Raw genomic sequence first — 22,171 nt, 5'->3', positions numbered from 1 at the left:
TATTAATCTATTCTAATCTATTCTATATTTACGTTTACTGTAAACTGCAAGCAAAATCACAAAAAACTTTTATCAAATATTTTAATTTCCTATTTTAACTCTAACTCAAAAAAGAAATCAAAACAAATTTTTTGGGAATGCGACTGTAAATTTAATATTTCTAACTGTGATAGAATCTCTATGGCAATTACAATAAAAATTGATATAAACTAGAGTGACCATAATTTTACAAGAAAAATGATGACAAAAAAATAAATTGAAATAGTTGGATAATTAAAAATGTCAAAAATACCAATATAATGCATGTACGTATTATACAATATACGTACCTAGATAATAATAGAGAGAAATTAGTTCTTAAATAAGTATAACAGAACAAAGAAAATAAACAATTTATGAATCACACATTTTAGCTCTAAAAAGCTCTAAAAAGGTGAACATTACCACCCTTATAGTAATTTTTGTAAAATTTTGATGCCTAATAAAAAAATTCTAAAGTGAAATCTAAGTACAAAGTTTTTTAAGTTGACGGTCAATACCGTTTGTTTTTCCCCGTTCAGGTTTGGTCACTTCCCATAAAAATACCCTTGCGCCCACTGATCACTTCCTACAAAAATACCCTTCCGTCTACAGGTCACTTTACACAAAAATACCATTTAGCCATAGAAATCACATCATGTGAATTTCGTTAACCGTACACTTCTTCAAACTATACACTGAATACCGAAATTTTTTAATAGATTATTTAAATACTGATAGATTATTAATAGTAAATTTCTTTTATAATTTAAGTTTGGGGCTTTCATAGATATTAATGGTTGTTAGGTACGAAACTTATATAATATGATAAGAAAATAAATTTTTATTTTCTGAAGTAATTTAAAATATTTTCAGAATCAGTAAGGTATAGAGGGTGTAGAGGTAACATTTTTATATTTATATTGTTTTGCTCCTAAATAAAAAATGATCTCCGAGCTCGTATATGTATGATTGTGACTTTTTTTTATAATTTTAAAAAATTAAAGACAAAGTGTTTTTTTATATTTATTAAGTTTATTCATATAGTTTATAGCTATTTCGGCACCAACAGAGCGCCTGTTTAATTTCTTGTAAATAACAATAAATTTAATTAAAAAATAAAAAAAAATTGTATTAATATGAGAATTATCCTTATAAAAAAATATCTGTTATTTAATATGAAAAAATTGTTTCAGTTTGTTTTGCTATAATTTTTTAATTTTCAACTAATAATCATTTATTGCACTATTAAACTAAAATCTAAACAATATTTTAATTTGGGCTTTAATGTAAAACAACATAATTTACTCAATAAATTAGTGCACATTTATACATTTATATAATTATAGATTGGTTATTATTTATGAAGTTTCTTTATTCAAAACATTCCGAAAGTTAATTTACGTACATACATACATAGAAAATTATCAATTATTGATCCGAAATTTTGTTTAATATGGCATTAACAGCTAAGCCTTAAAAAACCATTAACATAATTGTTTCTTTTAAAAAATCCAAAATTCGAAACAAATTCTTGCACAAGATCAAATCGAAATACATAGGTAACATTTGATATCCTTAAATCTAAAATTCAGAAGAAATTTTATTATACTTTGTATGTTTCTGAACTTATTGTCAAAAAAATACTCATATCTTAAAAATAAATAATCGAAAAAAGAAAATAAAAACGAATGGTTACGAATACTTAAAGAATAGCATTAGAAATCATCCTAACAGAGTTTTGATTTTAATAGCTTTTGATTTCAAATAGCGTAAAAATTATTATTAAATATGCTTATATAATGTGTTTGTAATAATATTATGCATTTTATTAATATATAGTTTGCTTCTTATTTTATGTTTCATTATATAAATTTTAATAATTATTATTTGTATTGAAAGTTATTATAAATTTAAATATCGGAGTGCCCGCCTTCTCCAAAATATTCAGAGAATTTTTACTCAAGGTTAGCTTTTTAACTGATAATATCACGATTTAGAAGTTTACGATTAATGCAGTTATGTATTTAATATTAAAAAGTTTGAATTTTCAGGTTATGAAAGAATACATTTGGCTTGACAATAAATTTCAACTATGTAAATAAGCAATGATTAAATGTTACATTTTTAAGCATACACATACATAAATATTCCATTCGAAAACTTTAAGTTTTGCGAGGCACACTACTGTAAATTAAATTTCTTGTGATTATTTATGCAGGGTACGAAAGAGCAGCATTTAGTAACGGAATCCATGACCTACTTATATTAATAAATACATTTGTGCACTGTTGTGATATGACATCTTCCTCATCTAATATCGTTAATGGAAACAAATCCATCTGAAACGAATTACAATTTAATTTTCGTTAAATTAAGTTTTAGTTAAATGAATTGAACAAATATTACATTTTTAGCCAACCATAACCGCTCTAAAACTCTTAGAAAACGTTGCATTTCTGAGCTACTTGAAAAAAAAATTACCAGATCATTTAATGTTTCGCCAGCTTCTTGACAAGAAAATTCTAAAATGCACCACCAACTTTCAAATTTTAATGGAATACGCACACCCGTTATTTCTTTTATGAAAGCGCAAGTTAATATCTCAATACCAGTATTTTCTGCATAAAAATTATTCATATTTTCCGATTCAAAAGAATTGTTAGATTTTGCCTCTTTCAATGCTATCACATTTGACTCTTTTATAGATACATTTGAAATTGAATCTTTTGAAGAATTCGAAGTTTCAGAAACAATTGGTTTCTCATTGACCTTCAATTTATTAGAATCAAATTACAATCAAATTTATATTTGCTGTGGAAATGTATATATAAATACCTCCGTATTGGTTGCATTTGGTTTGAATTTTCCCATAACAACATTGTTAAATAATTTTTGGTCTTGGTCTTCTAATTTCAACGATTTGAAGCCTAATGGAGATGTAAAGTTTTCGCGTAAAGTAACTAAGTGGTTTGTTGTCATAATCAAAGTACAACCCAAAATTTTCTGTTTTTTGTGCATATCGGAAAACTAAAAATATTGTGTTTATAAAATTTCTTTGAATTTTTATCTATAATTACCCCCTTCTCGACTTTGTTAAAAGCTTGAAGCCATTCGAAAACAGCATGTTCATCCGGTGCAGCCAATTTCAACAGTCCTTTTTGTAAAATTAACTCAAAACAATGAGGTCTATCAGCATTTTCAGACCGCCGGAAACCTTGGCATTCCGATAACTCTATTAGCCATTTTGGTATTTGTTGATCAATATCACTAAACATATATAAAGAACCCCCCCTAAATAATATACATATGTTATTTTAATTGGAAACACTTGAAAATTCTTGCTTTACTTTAAAAGGAAAAAACCAATATCCCAATTTTCTTTTTTACTCAAAGAGTTTTCTTGAATATGTCTGTACATCAAAAAACCTTTTATGCTTGGTGCGGAAAATTGCTCCTTGGAAACTATCGCCTCAGTAGAGCTGTTAATAACTGCATAGTATACCCAACTATCAGAAGAAGAAAGAAATAGATTCTGCCGTACGAAACTCTGTAAAGAATTAAAGTTTTCTAAGTTCAGCTGACCAACCGCTGGAAGGAAGAAACCTCCACGACGAATACACAGCTCCAAATTTGCCACAAACTCGTCAGCTGTATGTGGACCACCTGCCAGTAAAACCTTTTGCATATCTCGTGATACATTACTTAATAGAACTGTATTTCCATACGGTCCTATCTGTGAATTTTATATTATTTTTCTATAAATCTAACTAAAGAAAGTAAATACTGTTACCAAAATAACGTCCAATTCTGAATACTTAAGTATGTATTTATTACAAAGACGATTTTCAACCAAATCTCTAACATACAAAGCCTTGTCGGTTAAAAATACCAGCACAGGGGTCATGAATCCTTCCTTGCTATATCCAGCATATAATTTAAAGACCTGTAATTTTTTAAAATATTTTAAATTTATCAAAATTGCATTAATAATACACCAACCTTCATTATACTTTCATTTTTATCGTTTAATAAGTGTTGGCAACTACCATCAAATATTTCTGCAGGAACCTCGCCAATTCCCAATTGAAACCGAGAGATATCAAATAATCGCTTAGAAACATCATTTTTATTAGTAATAACTAAATCATCAAAATTAAAATTGCTGCAGGACATCTCCGATTCTATTTTCGCATTCAAGTCCTCAATCAAATCATAGTTCAAAGTTTTAATCCCTTTTATGTATAAACTTTCTCCAAAAGTTGAATATTGTCTCATTTTTCTCGCGAAAATCATATTATTTCGAATTGAAGTTTCAATGATTTTGTTTTTCGAAACATCATGCAAAAACCGATTTATCAAAGCTGATTGCGAAGCTTTTAATAATCCATTTATAGATACATTAACCGAATTTGGTATAGTTGGATGAGCCATTTTTTTGATTTTGTTCAAGTAATATGGTGTGACAACATCCATACAACCTCCATTTATATTTTTTTGATTCACTTTTAGTAAATTGTCATTTTCTCCATTAAAAAAAATTGGATTTAAGTTCTCTAAGTCATGTCGAAAACAGTCAAACAAGTCAGGATTCATCATAGCGTTTTTATCATTGAAGTGTAAGTTACTTTTCTTCTTAATACCCAATTTAACTTTTGTAGGTGTAGATTCGCTATCTTCAACTAGTTTATAATTGTCGCTAAAATAATATAAATAATGTCAAATTATTGATCGATATTTAAAGGATAAGCAATTATAAAAATACCTATTCACATTTTGGAGCAAAGAATTACTCAAACATTTCTTATTTATAATAAACGAATTGAGATCATCATTTTTTATAATGGTTTTTAAAGTATTATCTTTGGGAACTAGATCAATTACAGAATTATTTTCAGATAATTCTGAATTTTCTTTCAAAATCTTTTTATTTACTTCATTATGAGTTGCATCAGTCATTATTGAAATTTGCGGTGACTTGTTTTGCTTCTGTATTGGTGCAGGTGAGACAACAGATTCTTTTATGGATTTAAAAATATTTGCAAACACATTTGATAAAGGTTTCATATCCATAAATTTTTTGTCTGCTTCAACTGTAGTTGTAGTCTTCGGCGATTTGTCTATTTTTACTTCGTCCGTTACAGGAATTCCTGTATGCTCAAAGACCGTACTTACGCAATTTATTATATATTTGTTGCGATAATTTTGCTTAGCACATTTTTGCGCAGATTCTTCTTTTACAGCAATATTTATATTTTCTTTTTCATTTACAAAATTCTCCAAAATACAGGCATCTACTTTTTCGATTGATTGACAAGTTAAGTTGTCGTCAGTTACTATAGGATCTTGAGTAATTTTCTTTTTTCTTAATTGCTCATCAACATTATGAATGAATTTATTTTGACATCCTGAAATAAAGTATTTTTAGTCTATTTTTATGTGATATATTACTTGCTTTGAACCTGTCATATTGCCATTATTATGCTTATCTCCGTCCAAACTTTTACTTAATTTTTTCAAACGAGTTGCCGCAGAATTTCCCGAAGGTTTGCGATCTACTGTTTCAGACTCTCGCGCATATTCACAAACTGAATGCACATTTTCCAATCCTTCTGGTATTCCACGTTCGGGTAAATCAGTGGAAAACATATTTTTAAAAGTGCCCAATATCATTTTGCTTTTATCGAGAATCTTAAGTTCATGAACATTGAATCGCTGCATTTTTTTTATAACATCATTTTCGTCAACGGGAAAAGCACTTCTTTGGGAAGACTTTTTTAAACAGCTATATTTTGATTTCTTTTGTTTTGAATATGCTGGTTTTTGTAGCGGATCTTCAATACTTGGTTCAGAAAAGTAGCAATATTTACTGATAAAATAACTGTTTGTTGTGCAGAACCCAATACAATCACAAGAGCTTGATTTAGGATATTCATGTGGCTTTTTAGAATCACTCGAATGTTTTATATTAGCCAAATCGACGGTTGAAGGAAGATTTGGATTGGAATTAGAATGAAATATAGTATCTTCCTTATCCAAAGTATTAGAGTCAGTAAGCTCCAATCCAAAACTCTCTAAACTTTCATAAACATTAGCATTTCCGTAATCTAAAACATCAGAGCAAGCATTTCTATAAGCTAACGATCTTATTTGCTTTTCACAGCCACTGCATCTACAAGTTAATTCCTCGTCGCAACTACTTCTATTTGAATCAACATTAAAGCACCATGAGTGTCTAAAACAAATATATATTATATAAATATAAAATACTATATCACTTTTAGAAAAATTACCTTCCAGGGACATCTATTTTTCTTGAATTTTTGTACGTAATGAATCCATGTTCAATATGAATGTTATCTGTCCGAGTATTTTTTAAAATATCTTCATGAAACGAAACACGTTTCTTTGGTGCTTTTGTCGAATTCTTAGTTTTGTTGCGATATTTTATATTTCCTGTGTCAGTATTAATATTGTTATTTGCTGCATTGTTTATCCTTGCCAATTCTTCATTTTTCCCAATTTCGTTTTCACCCTTCTTATTTTCATTTAAAGGTTGTTCTTTAGCTAGTATATCGAGATCTGCTTTATTTGGTGTCTTTTTATTCGAGATATGATTATCGATTTTATTGCAAAATGGGTTATTGTCTAATTCAAATTCGTTTTGGGAACTAAATGATCCAACAAATATTTCGCTTGATTCTGAATCAAGACAGTTTACTCCAGAATCACTTGCATCCTCTAGAATACTATAGTTATTTTCGTTTATATTACTATTCGTTACATCACTTGCAGCTTCTTTATAGTTATCAGCATTTGTTGAAATTAACACAGTCCCATTTTTATCAACAATATTTTCTTTTAAGTTGTTACAAACTTGAGAAAAATTTATTTGAGCATAGTTTTCAGAATTTTTGTTCATAATTTCTAAAATATTAAACAAATAATACGATTTTTTTGTAAATATTACGATTTTCAAGTTTTTTTATATATATTCTATATGGTGTACATATAATTTATAATTATATGCATAATATGTATATTTTTTTTGAATTGTCCTAAGCAAAAAACAATGAAATTTTAAAAATGATTCATGCTGCAATTTTTAAAATTCTTTTATTAATTTACGTTATTAAATTAGTAATCCAACATTTTCTTTAAGCTCCTTTTTATTGTAACACAATTTTTTTAATAAAAACTTTTATTGCTTTAAATCACAATTAAGGAAAAATAAAAAAAAACCTTACTTCGAAAAATCAATAAATAGACAGAAGTGCCCTCAGAAATATTTCCTTTATGTAAATACCTAATTGTTTTTCATTTTTTCCTTGTCTATAATTTTGAATACCCACCTTGTGAACTTTTCGAAAAATCTGTTTCCATTTTTGTAATTGAATACTTATCAAATTTTAATTTTTAAGTAAATTATTTATTTTAAAATTAAATATTTTGGGAGTATCTTATTCCGATACATGTCTTTCTTTTTTACTCCTTGGCTTTGACACTTATAATTTACAGTATTGCCCCATGTGTTTTGTCCTTCTTATTTCATATTCACAATTCACATAACAAAAACAAAAGCCCTTAATCGCCGAAAAATAAGGTTTTGTTGCATTTTTGGTAGTGAAAAATAAAAATTATATACTCGTACGTGGAAAAAATATGTGAAGCCTTTTTCAAATAAGTTTTTTTTTTGATTAACAAGTTCAATACTTTTTTATTCTAATATAGTGATTATAATTAAATAATTTATTTTTACCGCTGAAAACTAATTTCTTATTATTGTCATTTTCGTCTAAATTGTACAAGAACTCTAGCAATTCTGAAAAAAAATTTCGAACACGTAGCTTAAAATGTGAGCAATGCTCTGATCACAAAACAGAAAACGAATTCTACATCTGAACTTTCTAACGTTAAATACAATCACCAATCTATCAAATATTTGTTCTAAATCCAAAAATATTAAATATATACATATTTGAAAATCCTGCTTAAAATAATTTTAAGTTTGATAACAAAAAATTTGCCAGGAGAGTAAGAACAAATTAGCACAATTTTCCAAAAAAAAAAACACGTTCCAAACAAATGTTACACATTTTCGACTATCAGTAAATGATGGCACTAACATTTAAGCTCTTTACATAGTCACTTGCCTATGGTATAAATTCAAATAAATTTGCTTTACAATAAATTCCACTCAAAGGGAACGTAACAGTGGAATGTTAATTCAACCAATCTATTTAATCAAATTTTTTGTTTAATATCTTGATTTGTCATAAATATGTAAGAATATATTTTTCATATGCAACAGTCAGTATTCATACATATTATATTTTTCAAGCTATTTGAGCAATATTAGCTGTGCTATACGACAACTTTTATATCAATATCAAACATTTATAATTTATTGCTCGTCCCAAAAACATTATAATAAAAGGTATAAAAGATTTAATAAAAGTGGAATTTTTTAATTTTTATGCACCCAAATTATAAAATCCGCTTTTCATCAAATGTATTCCTCTATAATAATTATGTTGTTAAATTTTGAGTAATATCGATATTTTGGTATGATCAATTGAAAAAATTGTATTTTCACTTCTTTGTTATTATGATATCATTGTTTTGAATCGATTATATTGCCGGTGCATATCACTGTTGATACATTATTTGCAGCACAAAACTTGAATAGAATACTGAAGACAAATAATTAAACTGAAATAGTTTGGCAACATTCGTTTAACTAATAACTGTCAATCATTATACAATAAAAAAAATTAGAAATTGGTTTGGTATTAATTTACTAAATAATTACAAGACAGTTACGTCACCTGATTTTATCATTCCATAAATTTTTTTTGCAAGAGACAAGAAGGTAAAAAAATACTTTATTTTAAAGTTTAATAGAAATTGATTAGAGTAAGTGTTTAGTATAATAGAAAGTTAAGTTATCAACAAAAAAAAATTATCCAGTTGCAGTGCAGTAAGAAAAATTTTCATATTTGTAGGTATGCATATATGTACCTACCTGTTAGGAAAGCAATGAATTTCCCACTTTACATTAATTAGAATTTTCTCTTTTCTGTTACTACCATGGAATTCAAGTGCTTTTCAATTATTCCTTATTATTCATGTAAAAACTAAATACGTAGGTGCACATTTTATATACAAAAGTGTGTATATATGTATATACGAATAAATTTACTAGTTATTACTGTTTTATTACTCTTGTGTGCTTTTACCTAGTAAGTTTTTGAAAGTTCAGTTGGGCAAACAGTAAAATAACATTAGAAATACCTATTGTCGTGCAACAAAATGACAATAATTATAATTATTGAAAAACTATTAAAATTGCGTGCCAATAATTACAAGAAACACTGGCAAATAAAATTAATGTATCTACCTTACTTTGTATATATTTAGGTAGGAAGGTTTTTATGTACATACGTGTGTATATGAATCAAAAAATATAATTTTGCTTAAAACTTATTAGATAATTTATTAGAAAAACTTAAAGTTGTTATCCTTTTTTTTGTGTCGAAAACGAAAATAAGTCAAGTATATTATGAACTATAAATATGTGCATAAGTATGTAGGAAGTATTCCAAAGAAGTAAAAAAATAAAAAAAATTTCTGCAAATTTAAATGCTTAAAATGTAACTAAGCTACATATCTAAACCAGTTGATCTAAACTATGCATTTGCAAAGCAAATATATACATATCTACACACATATATACTTATACATATTTGTACATTAATATTGACCGAAAAGGTGATTGATTACAAACACTATTTAAAGTTTTGGAATAAGTATGTACTTTAATTCAAACGATAATTACAAACACAGTGTACTGTCTACACATAGTCAGTATAATTACGTATATTTCGAAAAATAACTACATGCATACTATCTATATCTATATATATGTATATAATATTTGCATGAAAATGACCCTACTAATTGAAAAATTTTAACTTAAAAGATTAAATGTTTACTTAGGTTCAACTAGAAATGAAACTTTCGTACTACTTAGTTTGGAAATAGAAATTACAAAGATAGTACACCATTTCTTCAAGTATTAAGTTCGATATGAAATATTTTGTCCAATTTTTAATTTAAACAGAAAAAAATATTTTTAATTTTTAAATAGCATTTATAAGTGGGAAAGTGGTTAATAAAATACATGAAAATATCTACAAAAATATCTTAGTACATAATAGCTGTATTCTATTAAATTTTGTATTCAAATATTTTAAATAGAGCATTGAAATACATAAAAAGTTAAATATATTAACCTTTTTAATAAATTCAGAAAATATTGTAATAACTTTTCACAAAAATGATAAATAAATTACATAAATTATTTGTAGGTTTCACATTTCAATATTTTAAAAATAGCTTTATATCTTTACAATTATTTTATTTTAGGTACTAAATAAAAATATGTCCTGTCCATTTTTGAATTCTTTGGGTGCTTCATATTTGCGGAATTATGCCCCTCTTTTAATACAAAATTATGCTTCACATTGTCCGGTCATGAGTTTAAAACTAGGCTCAACGCTTACAAATCAATTTAGCTCACTACAGCAACATCATCCAATTGAAGAAAAGGATTCTGTAAAGGAAAGTGTTGAAGAATCTGTTCAAAAAAAAATGATTTCAAAAAATGAAGAAAAAAACTCATTCAAATACGAAAAATTCTTTAAAGAGCAAATAATGAAAAAAAAGGAGGATCATTCTTACAGAATATTTAAAAAGGTTAATAGGTTAGCGGGAGAAGGAAGTTTTCCAAAGGCTTTGGAATACACATCTGGTGAAAAACCAATAACTGTGTGGTGCTCTAATGATTATTTAGGAATGTCTTGTCATCCAAAGGTTAAAGCTGCTGTTAGAGACGCCTTAGAAAATCATGGTGCGGGTGCTGGGGGAACTCGAAACATATCGGGAAATTCTCTTTATCATGAATTGCTGGAGAAACGTTTGGCTAAATTGCACAAAAAAGAAGCAGCGTTGTTATTTACTTCTTGTTTCGTTGCAAATGATTCTACATTATATACACTAGCTAGATTACTTCCTAATTGTCACATATTTTCTGATGAGGGCAATCATGCATCAATGATAATGGGAATAAGAAATAGTCAAGCTCCTAAACATATTTTTAAGCACAACGACCCAAATCACTTGAGATTTTTATTAGAAAAAGTTGACAAAAATATTCCAAAAATTGTTGCTTTCGAAACCGTACATTCTATGTCTGGCAGTATATGTCCACTAAAACAACTTTGTGAAGTGGCACATGAATTTGGTGCCATAACATTTATTGATGAAGTTCACGCCGTTGGACTTTATGGGCAAAATGGAGCCGGAGTGGGGGAAAGGGACAACCAGTTGCATAATATGGATATTATCTCTGGTACATTAGGTAAAGCGTTCGGAAATATTGGAGGATATATTGCGGGAAGTACGTCATTGGTGGACATGATAAGATCATATGCCGCTGGATTTATATTCACAACCTCTTTACCGCCAACGGTTTTACGAGGAGCATATCAAGCTATTGAAATTCTTTCTTCAGATGAAGGCAAAGAATTACGATCACGTCATCAAAACAATGTGAACTATTTGAGATCATTACTACAAAGAGAAGGTTTCCCAGTTGAACCAACTTTAAGCCACATAATTCCAATAAAAGTATGCATACGTTTCTAAACAAATTTTTCCTATAATTTATTTCAAAAGTGTACCCTTTTTTATATTTCAAATTTACGTACATATGTACATATATTTTTTTTTATTTAGATCGGCAATCCTGAAAAATGCACAAAATTATCAGACTTACTACTAAGTAAATATGGGCATTATGTACAAGCTATCAATTATCCAACTGTACCAAGAGGAGAAGAAAAACTGCGATTGGCTCCAACGCCATTCCATACTCACAGCATGATAAATCAATTAGTGAAAGATTTGAGGAAAACATGGGAGGAAGTTTGTTTACCATTACATTATCCAGAAAATCCGGGACAATGCGCCTTTTGCAGACAAGATGACTTCTCATCCAGTATTAATTGTAGGATACCTAATTGCCCAACAATGATTGCGGTAGCATAAATTTTGGAGTAAATTCATTTTTGTTATATTTTATTGTGGGTTAGGTGCAAAAACAGTACTACGTTGGTGAAGGAAATATATGAATCTTTTGAATTAAAATTAAATTTTTTAACTTATAAATTTGTTTTAAATATTCACCTTTATATTATATTTTTTGTTTCTTTTTTTTTATTGTTGTTGTAAAAAAGTTGTTCTTAAAATTTTGGAACTACTTTCAAAATCGGGCAAAAAATTGAACAAGTTAAATCCTTTGAAGCATGTTAATTTTTTAATTGTTTCGGTTATTTAGTTAAATAATATATGGTTGTGCTTTATATATGTGAAAAATAGTTGAAGTTCCAAGGCGTCATGTTAAAATTTTTTTTGTATGTTAATAAAAACAGTCAAATGATAAAAAAATTTTTTTAAATCCCTCAGATCACAGTTTACTTTTTTATTTTTTCAAGCCTCCGCAAGCTTTACATTCCTAAGTTTCAATGAAAACTTTTCAATAAATATTGATAATTATTTTATTTTATGTTTTAGCTTTCATGTTTTAGCGTTAATATTTTTCAAAAACAAAGACAATGTTGGCATACTAATTTTCAAAAAACTAAATCAATTCAACGTTTAAATAAATTTTTCAATAATATTCAATTTAATTTTTAAGTGCGATTTAATTTTTTTAATTTGCTGACATATGTATTTACAACTATTACATACTGCAATTGTTACAATTAATTGCATTGTTGTCAAAATCATAAATTGAATTTATTTTCCAAAAAGAACTTAAAATTAGTTTAAATACTTACCTCTATATCGTTATCAAATGAATTGCAGACTTTTGTATATTTAAATGTTCGCAGTTACAAGTGAGGGTATCTCAACTAACGCAATAAACTCTTGAAGATTGGGGACATCTTCTTTCCCTATAGCTTTTTGTATACTAGCTACCCAATATAGAACATCTATTCTTAATTGAATTCGGATTTTATCATCATCTCCAACAAAAGTTGTTTCTTGAACTGAGTCAGTACTATTCATCGTTTTCGATCGAATATTTTTTAATCTCTTCAACGATTCCTCTGTTCTTTTAATAGACAATAATATATCACTTACACAATTAAAATAACTAAAAAAAATAAATAAAAGAGAAATGTAGTAATTTACTATACTTGAATTTCGGTAACACTTACTCTTTGGTAATTTCTTGAAAACAAGTCTTGAAAATTTCTTTTAATTTTTTGTCAGTAAATGATTTTGAATATTTCTGTTTGAAGGATTCAAATGGTTTGGTCATATTGTGTACGTAAATACTTTTATCATTTGGTACATCGCGATTAGTTTTTCGGTACATTCTGGTTAAGTCAGCAACGAATTTCAAATGAACGCTACTCTGATTTATTAAAAATGCAGCCACTTTTTCTTCTATTAGATTCTTGAGATTTTTAAACATTGTTGTTGAATGCTCAAAGCAACTTTCACACAAGTAGGCAGAGTTAGATATCTCTTTAGGCAACTTACTTTTAGATACTTGGGTATATATTGGGATTTTTTCAGTTATTAAACTAATGTCTCCATAAATTAATACAATCAAATCGATAGGAAAATTTTTCGATTTATTGGAATCCAATATGTTGCGTGCCCATATATTTACTCTAGATAATATTTGCAGAGATAATTTTAAAAATTTAGTGAATAACTTTTTATTATAGATTCCATTTGACCAACATTTATTTATGGCTTTATTTGCTTTTTCCGTAAAAGTTAATTTAAATTCACTTGCACCAGTATTATTTTCATAATCTGTTTGACTAGTTTCAGCAACCGCTTCTAAATCATACAAAATTTCTTGAAATCGAATTTGAAAATAAACAGTTAAATTCCAACACTGCAAGAAATTTTTTGTATTTTGATTTGATCTAAATTTAATGACACACTCCTTATTGCCAAATAATTTTTCAAATTTGTTTAGAAATATTTCTGTTGATTCCAGCCTAGAAATGAAAAGTTCTGGGTTACCAGGTGAAAAAATTAATGGTAAATTGTCTCGAAGTTGCTCTTCAATTTCAGTCCACAAACTATTTATTAGAAAATCAGTTTCTTCAATCCTTTTGTTGTAAATTGTAAGAAAAAGTAAATTTTTCATGTGTATAGGAATAAAATCCAACACATTTTTATAAAAATTTGACAAAGATTGTTTCGATATTTTATTTTCAATTAATGAAGAAACTTCTTCTTCAACAAATTGTTTAACAATCTTTTTTCTAAAAACATTTTCTACTAACGAAATGTTATCAATAACGGAGCATGTTAATAAAATTTTATATAAATCTTGTTGTTGATTTTGTTTAACGCAATCATAAAAACGACTCTCCAATTTTTCTTTGACTGAATTGTTAACTAGTGCAATCTCCTTATTATGTTCCCAATCATCAAAATCATTGATTTTATGTTTACTTAAATACATTAAATGAAGGAACCGGCTAAATCTATCGATTTCATTAATTTCTTTAAAGTAGTTTGTGTAATTTTTTAAGTTTTGCAATGAAAATAATTTTTTACGAAGAATTTTCAACATACACCTCTCGCTAATAAGTTTTTCAATAAATTCAATATGTTGTTTCATAATATTCTTCATATTATCAATTTTCGTTTTCAGTAAAAAAAATGGTACCTCTAAATTTTTAACTGTTGTTTTAAGATCTTTTAAATTTGTAGAAAGAAGTATGAAGTCTTGATAGTCAGCATTTATTAATTTAATCATGGATCGTTTTAGCAATTGCAGAAGCAAACCTAAGTCTTCTCTGACTTTTTCCAGCTCACAACATTTAATTGTTGACAAAAAACAATCGACAGAAAATGATTCCTGCAAATCAAATTGCAAAATTAATATTTTAATATTGTTGCTGCGAAAAATTACCTTCATAAATTCATTGGGGTTAAAAACAACATTTATGTTTTTAAATTCTTCGGCAAAATCCATTTTTATTGCGCAAAGTAGTTCTTAAATTTCTAAATTAAAATTTTGTATTAAATTTACGAAGAAATAAATCTTCCACTTATTACTTACACGTCCTCTACTTTTTAAAAACAATAACAATAATTATGTCATTGTCAAAACTTGTAAAAACGCGGTCTTACCATATTATTTTTAATTTGTTTCACTCTTCATTGACTATTATTATGTCAAAAATAACATATTGTAAAACTATGTTAAGCCAACTGTTCGTTTTATAAGTTTCTGATAATAATTAATCTTCTAATTTCTATATTATATGAATTGGGTTGTTAATTTATTTCCTGCATTTGAATGGAATTTTTTTCTAATTTTTAACTGCACACAAAATATTTCGTAATAAAAAAAAACAGAATAGCAGACCGACAACACAAAAGGTAGCAAAATTTATACTTTATTGTATTATTAGATGCGATCTTATACCGCATTAGCGTTTACAATCATTTAGAATTATTGTTGAAGAGTTTGAGAAGCTCAACTTATAAATACATAGTTGGATTGTATTGTAAAGTTATTACCTACAAAATATTTTGTAAATTTATTTAGTAATATAATCGCTGTAAACAAATTAATTTTTTTTCTATTAAAAAAAATGGAGTGTAAAGTTTGTTGGAAAATTTTTATGACACCACAAGATGCGACGGATCATTACAGTGAATAAATTTATTTAACAAAACAACAAAAAAAATAAGAATGTTTTTTTTAGGTATTTTTAAAAGTCATGAGAACTATGAGATTTATACTAAAAATAAACCCTTTGAGTGCGGATATTGTAAGGTGCGTTTCAATACCGAAGAAGATCTCAATCAACATAAGAAAATTCATGAAAAAAGTTCACCAATTGAAACGAAACCAGTAATCCATACACCAATTCAAGTAACAAATTCTAAGAGATTTCCAAGAAAATGTAAAAAGGTAATATATACATACCTACCAAAATAGTCTTGCAATAGTATTTTGAATTAAATGTAGTAAGACAGAGTTATGAATCTTCGTTGCTTTTAACAATATTTTATTCAACTAAAACTAAGAGTAAACCATTATCATCTCATCCATTCACATAGAAACTTTAACACCAGTTATAAGTAAATATGTGCCTACCTGAGAAAAAAATTAAGTTTATCAGACGAAAAGAATTTGGGGAAGTTCATTTAAAATTTTTTTCATTTGCATTGCCAAAAATTAGGAAAATAGTTAGGAACATACCGATATATTATGGTCTTACTGCAGTAAAAATAAATCATTTAGGGCACCAACTTCTTATAACTAAAATAAAAAATCTTATACATAGCTAGTAATTTTAAAATTATATGGTTAAGTGAGTAATTTAAATTCGACAATACAATAAATAACGTTATTTTATGTAACAATAAGCAAACCGGTTTAAAGTTCAACAATTTTAAAACATTCACAAATATTAGCTATTTAAATGAATTTTTGGATATGGGCTTAAATTAGTTATATAGTAATATAGAGTTATCAATTATAACTTAAATTAGTAATATAGAGTTATCAAACATTACTACCAAAATAAGAGTTTCTTATTATATTATGGATTATATGTTCAACAACTAAAATATATATTCCTTTTTTTTTATTTTCAGGAAATATCTGAAGAGGAGAGACTTGAAAATGAAAGGCGGTCTAAAAATTCAAGTTCATATGAATGCAATATATGTGGTAATATAATTTAGTGTATTTATTTATCTAACAAATACCAAAATCATCGTATTTTAACCTAAGCTCCTTATATGTTTTATTTAAATACAAAACTTTTAAAATTTATAATATTTAATGACTGCAGGATTATTTTCCTTTTTTTTTTGTTAATACAGATTCATTTTTAAAATAAAAAGTAAATAACTAATATTTTAAGTTCAAAATATCTAACTTCCTAAATCATGAAATGAAAAAATGTTTATTTTTTAATAAAAGTTAAAGTTAAGTAAATTAAAATGCGAAATCATTAATAATTCTTTCTTAAAAAATGCTTTAAATAAAACTTACATAGAGCTGTAAGATTTGTTTTTAAGCTTTTTTTTTTAAACTTAAAATTTTAGGATATATGTATGTATGTATGAAGTTTATTTCTAGACCTATGCTATTAATTTTGTATTGCTTTTATTTGGTGTACGAAAAAATTAACTGATAATTTGGCTGCAACTGAAATTCCATCGTATCAATCTGTTCAATCGTATTTAAGCAGATTTTTGCATTTTAAAATTGTCAATTCCACTGATCAATAAATTAAACAGTTGCATATACCAAAATAACAAAAACAAAAAATGACACAAACCCTGTTGAATTTAAATAGCTATTTTATTGAAAAATGTTTCTCCAACCACTTTTGTCCTGCTCTTCCAAACAATAATTTGACCTATCCTATTAATAATTATTTTTTTCTTGTAGGAGAGACTTTTAAACATGCAAAGCAATTAGAGACTCACATGGCAAAACATAGGGTTGGACGCAATGAAAAAAATAGGTAATATTTTTTAAAATTATTTGTAGTATATATATTATTTTCTTTTACTTTTATTTATTACATTTTTTTTTAATAAAACGAAACTTATTTTAAATGATTTGTAAAATACCTAAGATTTAAAGTTGACCCTCTGCTTTATTTTTATTGGTTCCCACTTCTACAATTGCATAAAATGCTACTTTGTTCATAATTTTTAGAGGTTTTCTTGAAAATTTTGTTTTTATGAGCTGAAGTGGAAGATTCAATGAATATGACGATGATTGGAAGTTCATTTGAAATGAAAAATTGAATAGCAGAAAGATGAAAATTTTAAAATAATGTTTTATGATTTTATGAAAGCAACAAATATATTTTTTTATAAATTTAATAAACTATATGAATTATTTTCATTCGGAAATTGTCTCCACTACAAAGTTATATTATGATTTATTTAAATTTAATTAAAAATTTTATTTTACAGTGGAAGATCTAATCGAAGTTCGAAAAAACCGAACATAACACCAGTAGAAATTGCTTTCGTAGATACAATAGACTTTGATTATTTAGAAAATCAAAAGATTGCTGAACTAAATGAAGTTAAAACGAAAAGCGAAGATTCATTTTTTGAAGATCCAGATGTCAGAGTGGTTGAACTTAATGCAAAGACAATAGAAGTAAGTGTTAATAAAGTCAAATTTCTTATTTTCAATCTATGTTTTCTAAACAATGACTTAATTACACACTCGGTTACTAGTTCTAATTATTAGTAAACGAAAATATTAAAAAACTTGGTAATAAATATCAATTTTTCAACTAAATTTTTTCTTAATCTTTAATAACATTTCATAAAATGAATTGTTTTACAAAACACGATTTACTAACTTAGTGAAAAAGCAATAAATTTAGTATAAATATGAGTACGTAACTACAGTAAAATTAATTGTCGATAAATTTAATTAAATCTTCTTTAATAATTTATTTATATTAATTCATTTGATTACATTCTTTGTTATTCATTTTGTGGAATTTGTAAAATAATTGTATAATTTTCTTAATATTTGTTTACGTACGTACATACATACATCAGTACTTTTACAAAACTTTTAAAATGGCTTTATCCATTTTGTAATCAAAATTTATTCATTACTTATTATAAAATTATTGCAAATTTGTTTTAGTTGTCAAGTAGTGAAGAAGAGGAAGAAGAATTTAAACCTGAAGATATTAAAAAAATTAAAGAAGAAATATTGGTGGAAAAAGAGTGCAATTCTTTTGAGAATTTTGATGAAGAAGATGAAAGATATAATGATATAGACGACATGTATAATGATGAAGACGATAAATTTAATGAAATAGACAATATATATAATAATACAGACAGAAAAGATAGGGATTTTGAAGAAATTTTTGATGAAACAAAATCTGACATCAAATTAATTAAAATAGAGAAAGACGTTGATGATTATGAATCCGATGACTGCCCCTTAGATCAACTAATAAAGAAAACAAAATTATTAAAATCCAAGAAACAAATCAAAAAGGAAGGAAAGAGTAACAATGCTCAGAAAAATGGTCAAATTCCCATCGAAAACATTAAAAAAGAAAAACCAGTTAGAAAAAAAAGAAGCTCAAAAAAAGAAAAAGTTGTTAAAGTAAACGAAGGCAGTTTAAAAATTAAAATTAAAGCTGAAAAATGCGACAATACAAAAAGTGAAAATCGTGAATTCCTTGTTGTTCAGCCTGATATTGTCTTTGATAATAAAGATTCCAAACAGAACATAAATAAAATAAAAGACATTAAAAATATAGAAAACCCCGACGATATAAATAAAAACGAAGAAGAGGTTGACGAAAGTGGTAATAAGCTTCCAAGACATAAGTGCTCAACATGTGGTGAAAGAAGAAGTAACAAAAGATTATTACTTCAGCACAAACAAAGCCATAATGGACTGGGAGAAACAGAATGCAAAGTTTGTAGGCAAGTTTTTGGAACACCACAAGAAGTTCTCTCTCACTTTGGTACGATAAAAAACACTAAATCAAATTTACTGCATAAATTTTTTTTTTATGTAAAACTAATTAAGCTTTGCACTTTTTTTCCTTTTATTGTTTTATTTTATAGATTCTTTCAAAAAGGAAAAAACGGACAAACATTACCAAGAAGGAAGACCATATCAATGTAAAGACTGTGATTCAAGATTTATACATTTAAAACATTTATATGAGCATCGCAAAATACACATTGGTGATAAGAAATATGTATGCAAATTATGTGGAAAATCATTCTTAAGAAAACAAGGATTACAATGGCACTTAGAAACTCATTTGAGTGATGAGGTAAAAATTTAACAATTTTTTTTTTACATTCATATATCGTATATCCATAGTCAACTCTTGGGTACAAATTTATTATGTATATAGTAGATAGTTAAATAAATGTATACATAATTGTACCATTAAATGAATTAATTTCAATTATCACTATTTAATATGAGAAGTATTTCGGTATTTAAATTTTATAAAACAATAAAAACTTGGGAAATTTACTTTTAAATTTTTAGATGGATGCAGAAAGCTTACGTCACCTAACAGGCGTTAAGGTTAGAGACAATGTACTAAATAAAAAGGTGTTTGTATGCGACATGTGTGGTAAGTCTCACACAAAATTATTAAATCAAACAAGTTAACATATAATACAATATATTTATATAAAACAGGTCATGAATTTAAGCAGTCAAGTCAATTGAAAATTCATATAAATAGGCATGTTAAGCTTAAAAGATTTACTTGCCCGTGAGTAAAATATTAACTTTTTTAAAGTAGCCAAAATAATTTTAAACATTCATATATTTTAGAATATGTTCTAAATCGTTTGTAACTCCCAGAGATCTTCTTAAACACAATGTAAGTGCAATTAAAAAAATTAAAGCAAAAATTTGGTAGGGCCTCTTATACCTGAGTGTATGATATTCTTGTAATTAATCAAAAATTTCACACTACATTTAAAACGAAATTACATTATTACAGAGAACTCACACCGGAGAAAGACCGTACAAGTGTTCATATTGTGAAAAATCTTTTATAGATTCTGGAGACAAAATAAAACATGAAAGGTATAATCGAGAATAAAGTTTTTAATATTATTAGTTTTTCCTTTTTTTTTAAATAAAAAATTTTTATTCATGTTTTATTTCCTCTGCAGGCTTCACACGGGAGAAAAACCTTATACGTAAGTAATTTTTTCAACAAAATCTAGTTTTGAAATCTTGTGACAATATTAAATTTAAAAACAAAAATTGTTAAAAAAATTGATACCTTGAAATAGTTTTACAAAATCTTTAAATTTCTTCGAAAGAAGACATTAAATGGGCGTATAGTAAAATACAAATCTAACGTTAATTTAAGTTATTCAGCAATTAAAAATGTAGTGCTGAATAAGTCAAGTATCATTTGTTCTGCACTTTTGTATACGGCCTAAATTAAATTTATGATGCTTGTAAAAAAACATACAAAGAGTGCAAAACAATTGCAGTATGGTTAAAAAATATCAATATAATCAAAAGCACACATGTTTAGTAGTGTATTTTGTTTTTATACTAATAATTTTATTAGTATAAAATTACAAGAATTATACTACCGTATTACAAAAATTTTGAAAGGAAGAATTATTATTTAAAGAAATATTCTGTGGTAAAACTATAACATTATTTTATTATTAATGAAATGAATCTTACTTTTCCTATGCACGCTTATTAACTATAAATCAATTTTTTAGCATATTCGACCTGTGAATGTTTCGACATTCTTGTGGCGGCTAGAAATACTAAAATTGTCAATTCACTCAGCCACTATTTAGAATTTACGTTAATAAAATGAATTGACAATTAAACCATTTCTGTCGATGTGCATGTACACATATCAAGTTTATTCAAATAATTATTAATTCGGAACAATATTTTTTATTGCTTTACAGATGTCAGACTTGTGGTAAAAAATTCACATTTTCGAGCGGTCTTCGAACACATGAACGGGCGGTTCATTTCGGACTTAAACGATACAAGTAAAAAAAATATTTATTTAAACATATGTACTTTTTAATTCAAAAAAATATTTTCACAGTTGTGATAGTTGCACTCGGGGATTTTCTAATAAATCATGTTTGCTAAAACATAAAGCCAAAATTCACCTCCAGAGATAATCATCCACAGAAAAAAAACTCACTACATAAATATTAGTTCTTTTATAGTGGTAAATACGAGGAATGCATTTAAAATAAAATTATAAATAAAAACACTGAGGCACTGATTTTTTGTTTTACAGTTTAACATAAAGCGTCTAGTCAAATGTATATCAACGTCATATTTATCTATTCAGCAATGCAATTTTAATAAATATTGCAGATTTGTTTCAAATTTGATTCAAGTAAATTTTTATATCAATTACGCTCATTACCCATATAGTTTTGTTTCAAAAGCGTGTTTTACACAAAATTAAACTATTCACTGTTGCGTCATGTAAGTCGGAATAACATTAAAATTGAATTTCTTCAAAATTCAAAATTGCAAAATGTTAATTTTCAT

General features: G+C 26.6%; 4 protein-coding genes across 6 annotated transcripts; 2 read left to right on the top strand and 2 right to left on the bottom strand.

The window, feature by feature from the left end:
• Positions 1-1,047: 1,047 nt before the first annotated feature.
• On the bottom strand, positions 1,048-7,507 carry LOC129607182 (uncharacterized). Of its 2 annotated transcripts, XR_008696799.1 has the most exons (12): positions 7,371-7,507; positions 6,312-6,945; positions 5,481-6,253; positions 4,784-5,426; positions 4,021-4,717; positions 3,812-3,964; positions 3,369-3,754; positions 3,099-3,312; positions 2,857-3,048; positions 2,428-2,790; positions 2,162-2,360; positions 1,048-1,602 (listed from the first exon to the last, which is right to left on the bottom strand). XR_008696799.1 is itself a non-coding variant. In XM_055517962.1 (11 exons), the coding sequence occupies exons 1-11, from the start codon at positions 7,399-7,401 to the stop codon at positions 2,232-2,234; spliced, it is 4,215 nt and encodes a 1,404-aa protein (XP_055373937.1). In that variant the 5' UTR covers positions 7,402-7,507; the 3' UTR covers positions 1,666-2,231. The 2 variants fall into 2 exon arrangements, 1 of the variants encoding a protein (XP_055373937.1); XM_055517962.1 differs by lacking the exon at positions 1,048-1,602 and having other exon boundaries at positions 1,666-2,360.
• Positions 7,508-8,758: 1,251 nt separating this feature from the next.
• On the top strand, positions 8,759-12,541 carry LOC129607302 (5-aminolevulinate synthase, erythroid-specific, mitochondrial). 2 transcript variants are annotated; one of them, XM_055518205.1, is made up of 3 exons: positions 8,759-8,890; positions 10,447-11,709; positions 11,818-12,541. In XM_055518205.1, exons 2-3 carry the CDS (start codon positions 10,462-10,464, stop codon positions 12,127-12,129), a joined length of 1,560 nt encoding a protein of 519 aa, XP_055374180.1. In that variant the 5' UTR covers positions 8,759-8,890; positions 10,447-10,461; the 3' UTR covers positions 12,130-12,541. The 2 variants fall into 2 exon arrangements, with proteins under 2 accessions (XP_055374180.1, XP_055374178.1); XM_055518203.1 differs by lacking the exon at positions 8,759-8,890 and adding an exon at positions 10,248-10,384.
• LOC129607301 (conserved oligomeric Golgi complex subunit 2) lies at positions 10,494-15,168 on the bottom strand. Its single transcript, XM_055518202.1, has 4 exons — positions 15,032-15,168; positions 13,305-14,977; positions 12,921-13,240; positions 10,494-10,633 (listed from the first exon to the last, which is right to left on the bottom strand). Exons 1-3 carry the CDS (start codon positions 15,092-15,094, stop codon positions 12,961-12,963), a joined length of 2,016 nt encoding a protein of 671 aa, XP_055374177.1. The 5' UTR covers positions 15,095-15,168; the 3' UTR covers positions 10,494-10,633; positions 12,921-12,960.
• A 437-nt stretch (positions 15,169-15,605) lies between these two features.
• LOC129607385 (zinc finger protein 69 homolog B-like) lies at positions 15,606-21,877 on the top strand. Its single transcript, XM_055518363.1, has 14 exons — positions 15,606-15,780; positions 15,834-16,042; positions 16,732-16,807; positions 17,537-17,612; positions 18,073-18,265; positions 18,770-19,610; positions 19,714-19,928; positions 20,153-20,240; positions 20,309-20,384; positions 20,447-20,495; positions 20,619-20,704; positions 20,794-20,820; positions 21,565-21,651; positions 21,711-21,877. Exons 1-14 carry the CDS (start codon positions 15,720-15,722, stop codon positions 21,787-21,789), a joined length of 2,163 nt encoding a protein of 720 aa, XP_055374338.1. The 5' UTR covers positions 15,606-15,719; the 3' UTR covers positions 21,790-21,877.
• Positions 21,878-22,171: the final 294 nt, after the last annotated feature.

Source organism: Condylostylus longicornis, unplaced genomic scaffold, assembly GCF_029603195.1.
Source record: "Condylostylus longicornis isolate FDR11 unplaced genomic scaffold, ASM2960319v2 ptg000027l, whole genome shotgun sequence".
Classification (NCBI taxonomy): Eukaryota; Metazoa; Arthropoda; class Insecta; order Diptera; family Dolichopodidae; genus Condylostylus; species Condylostylus longicornis.
The sequence above is the reverse complement of the archived record's forward strand: the minus strand, read 5'-3'. Positions and strand labels throughout refer to the sequence as shown.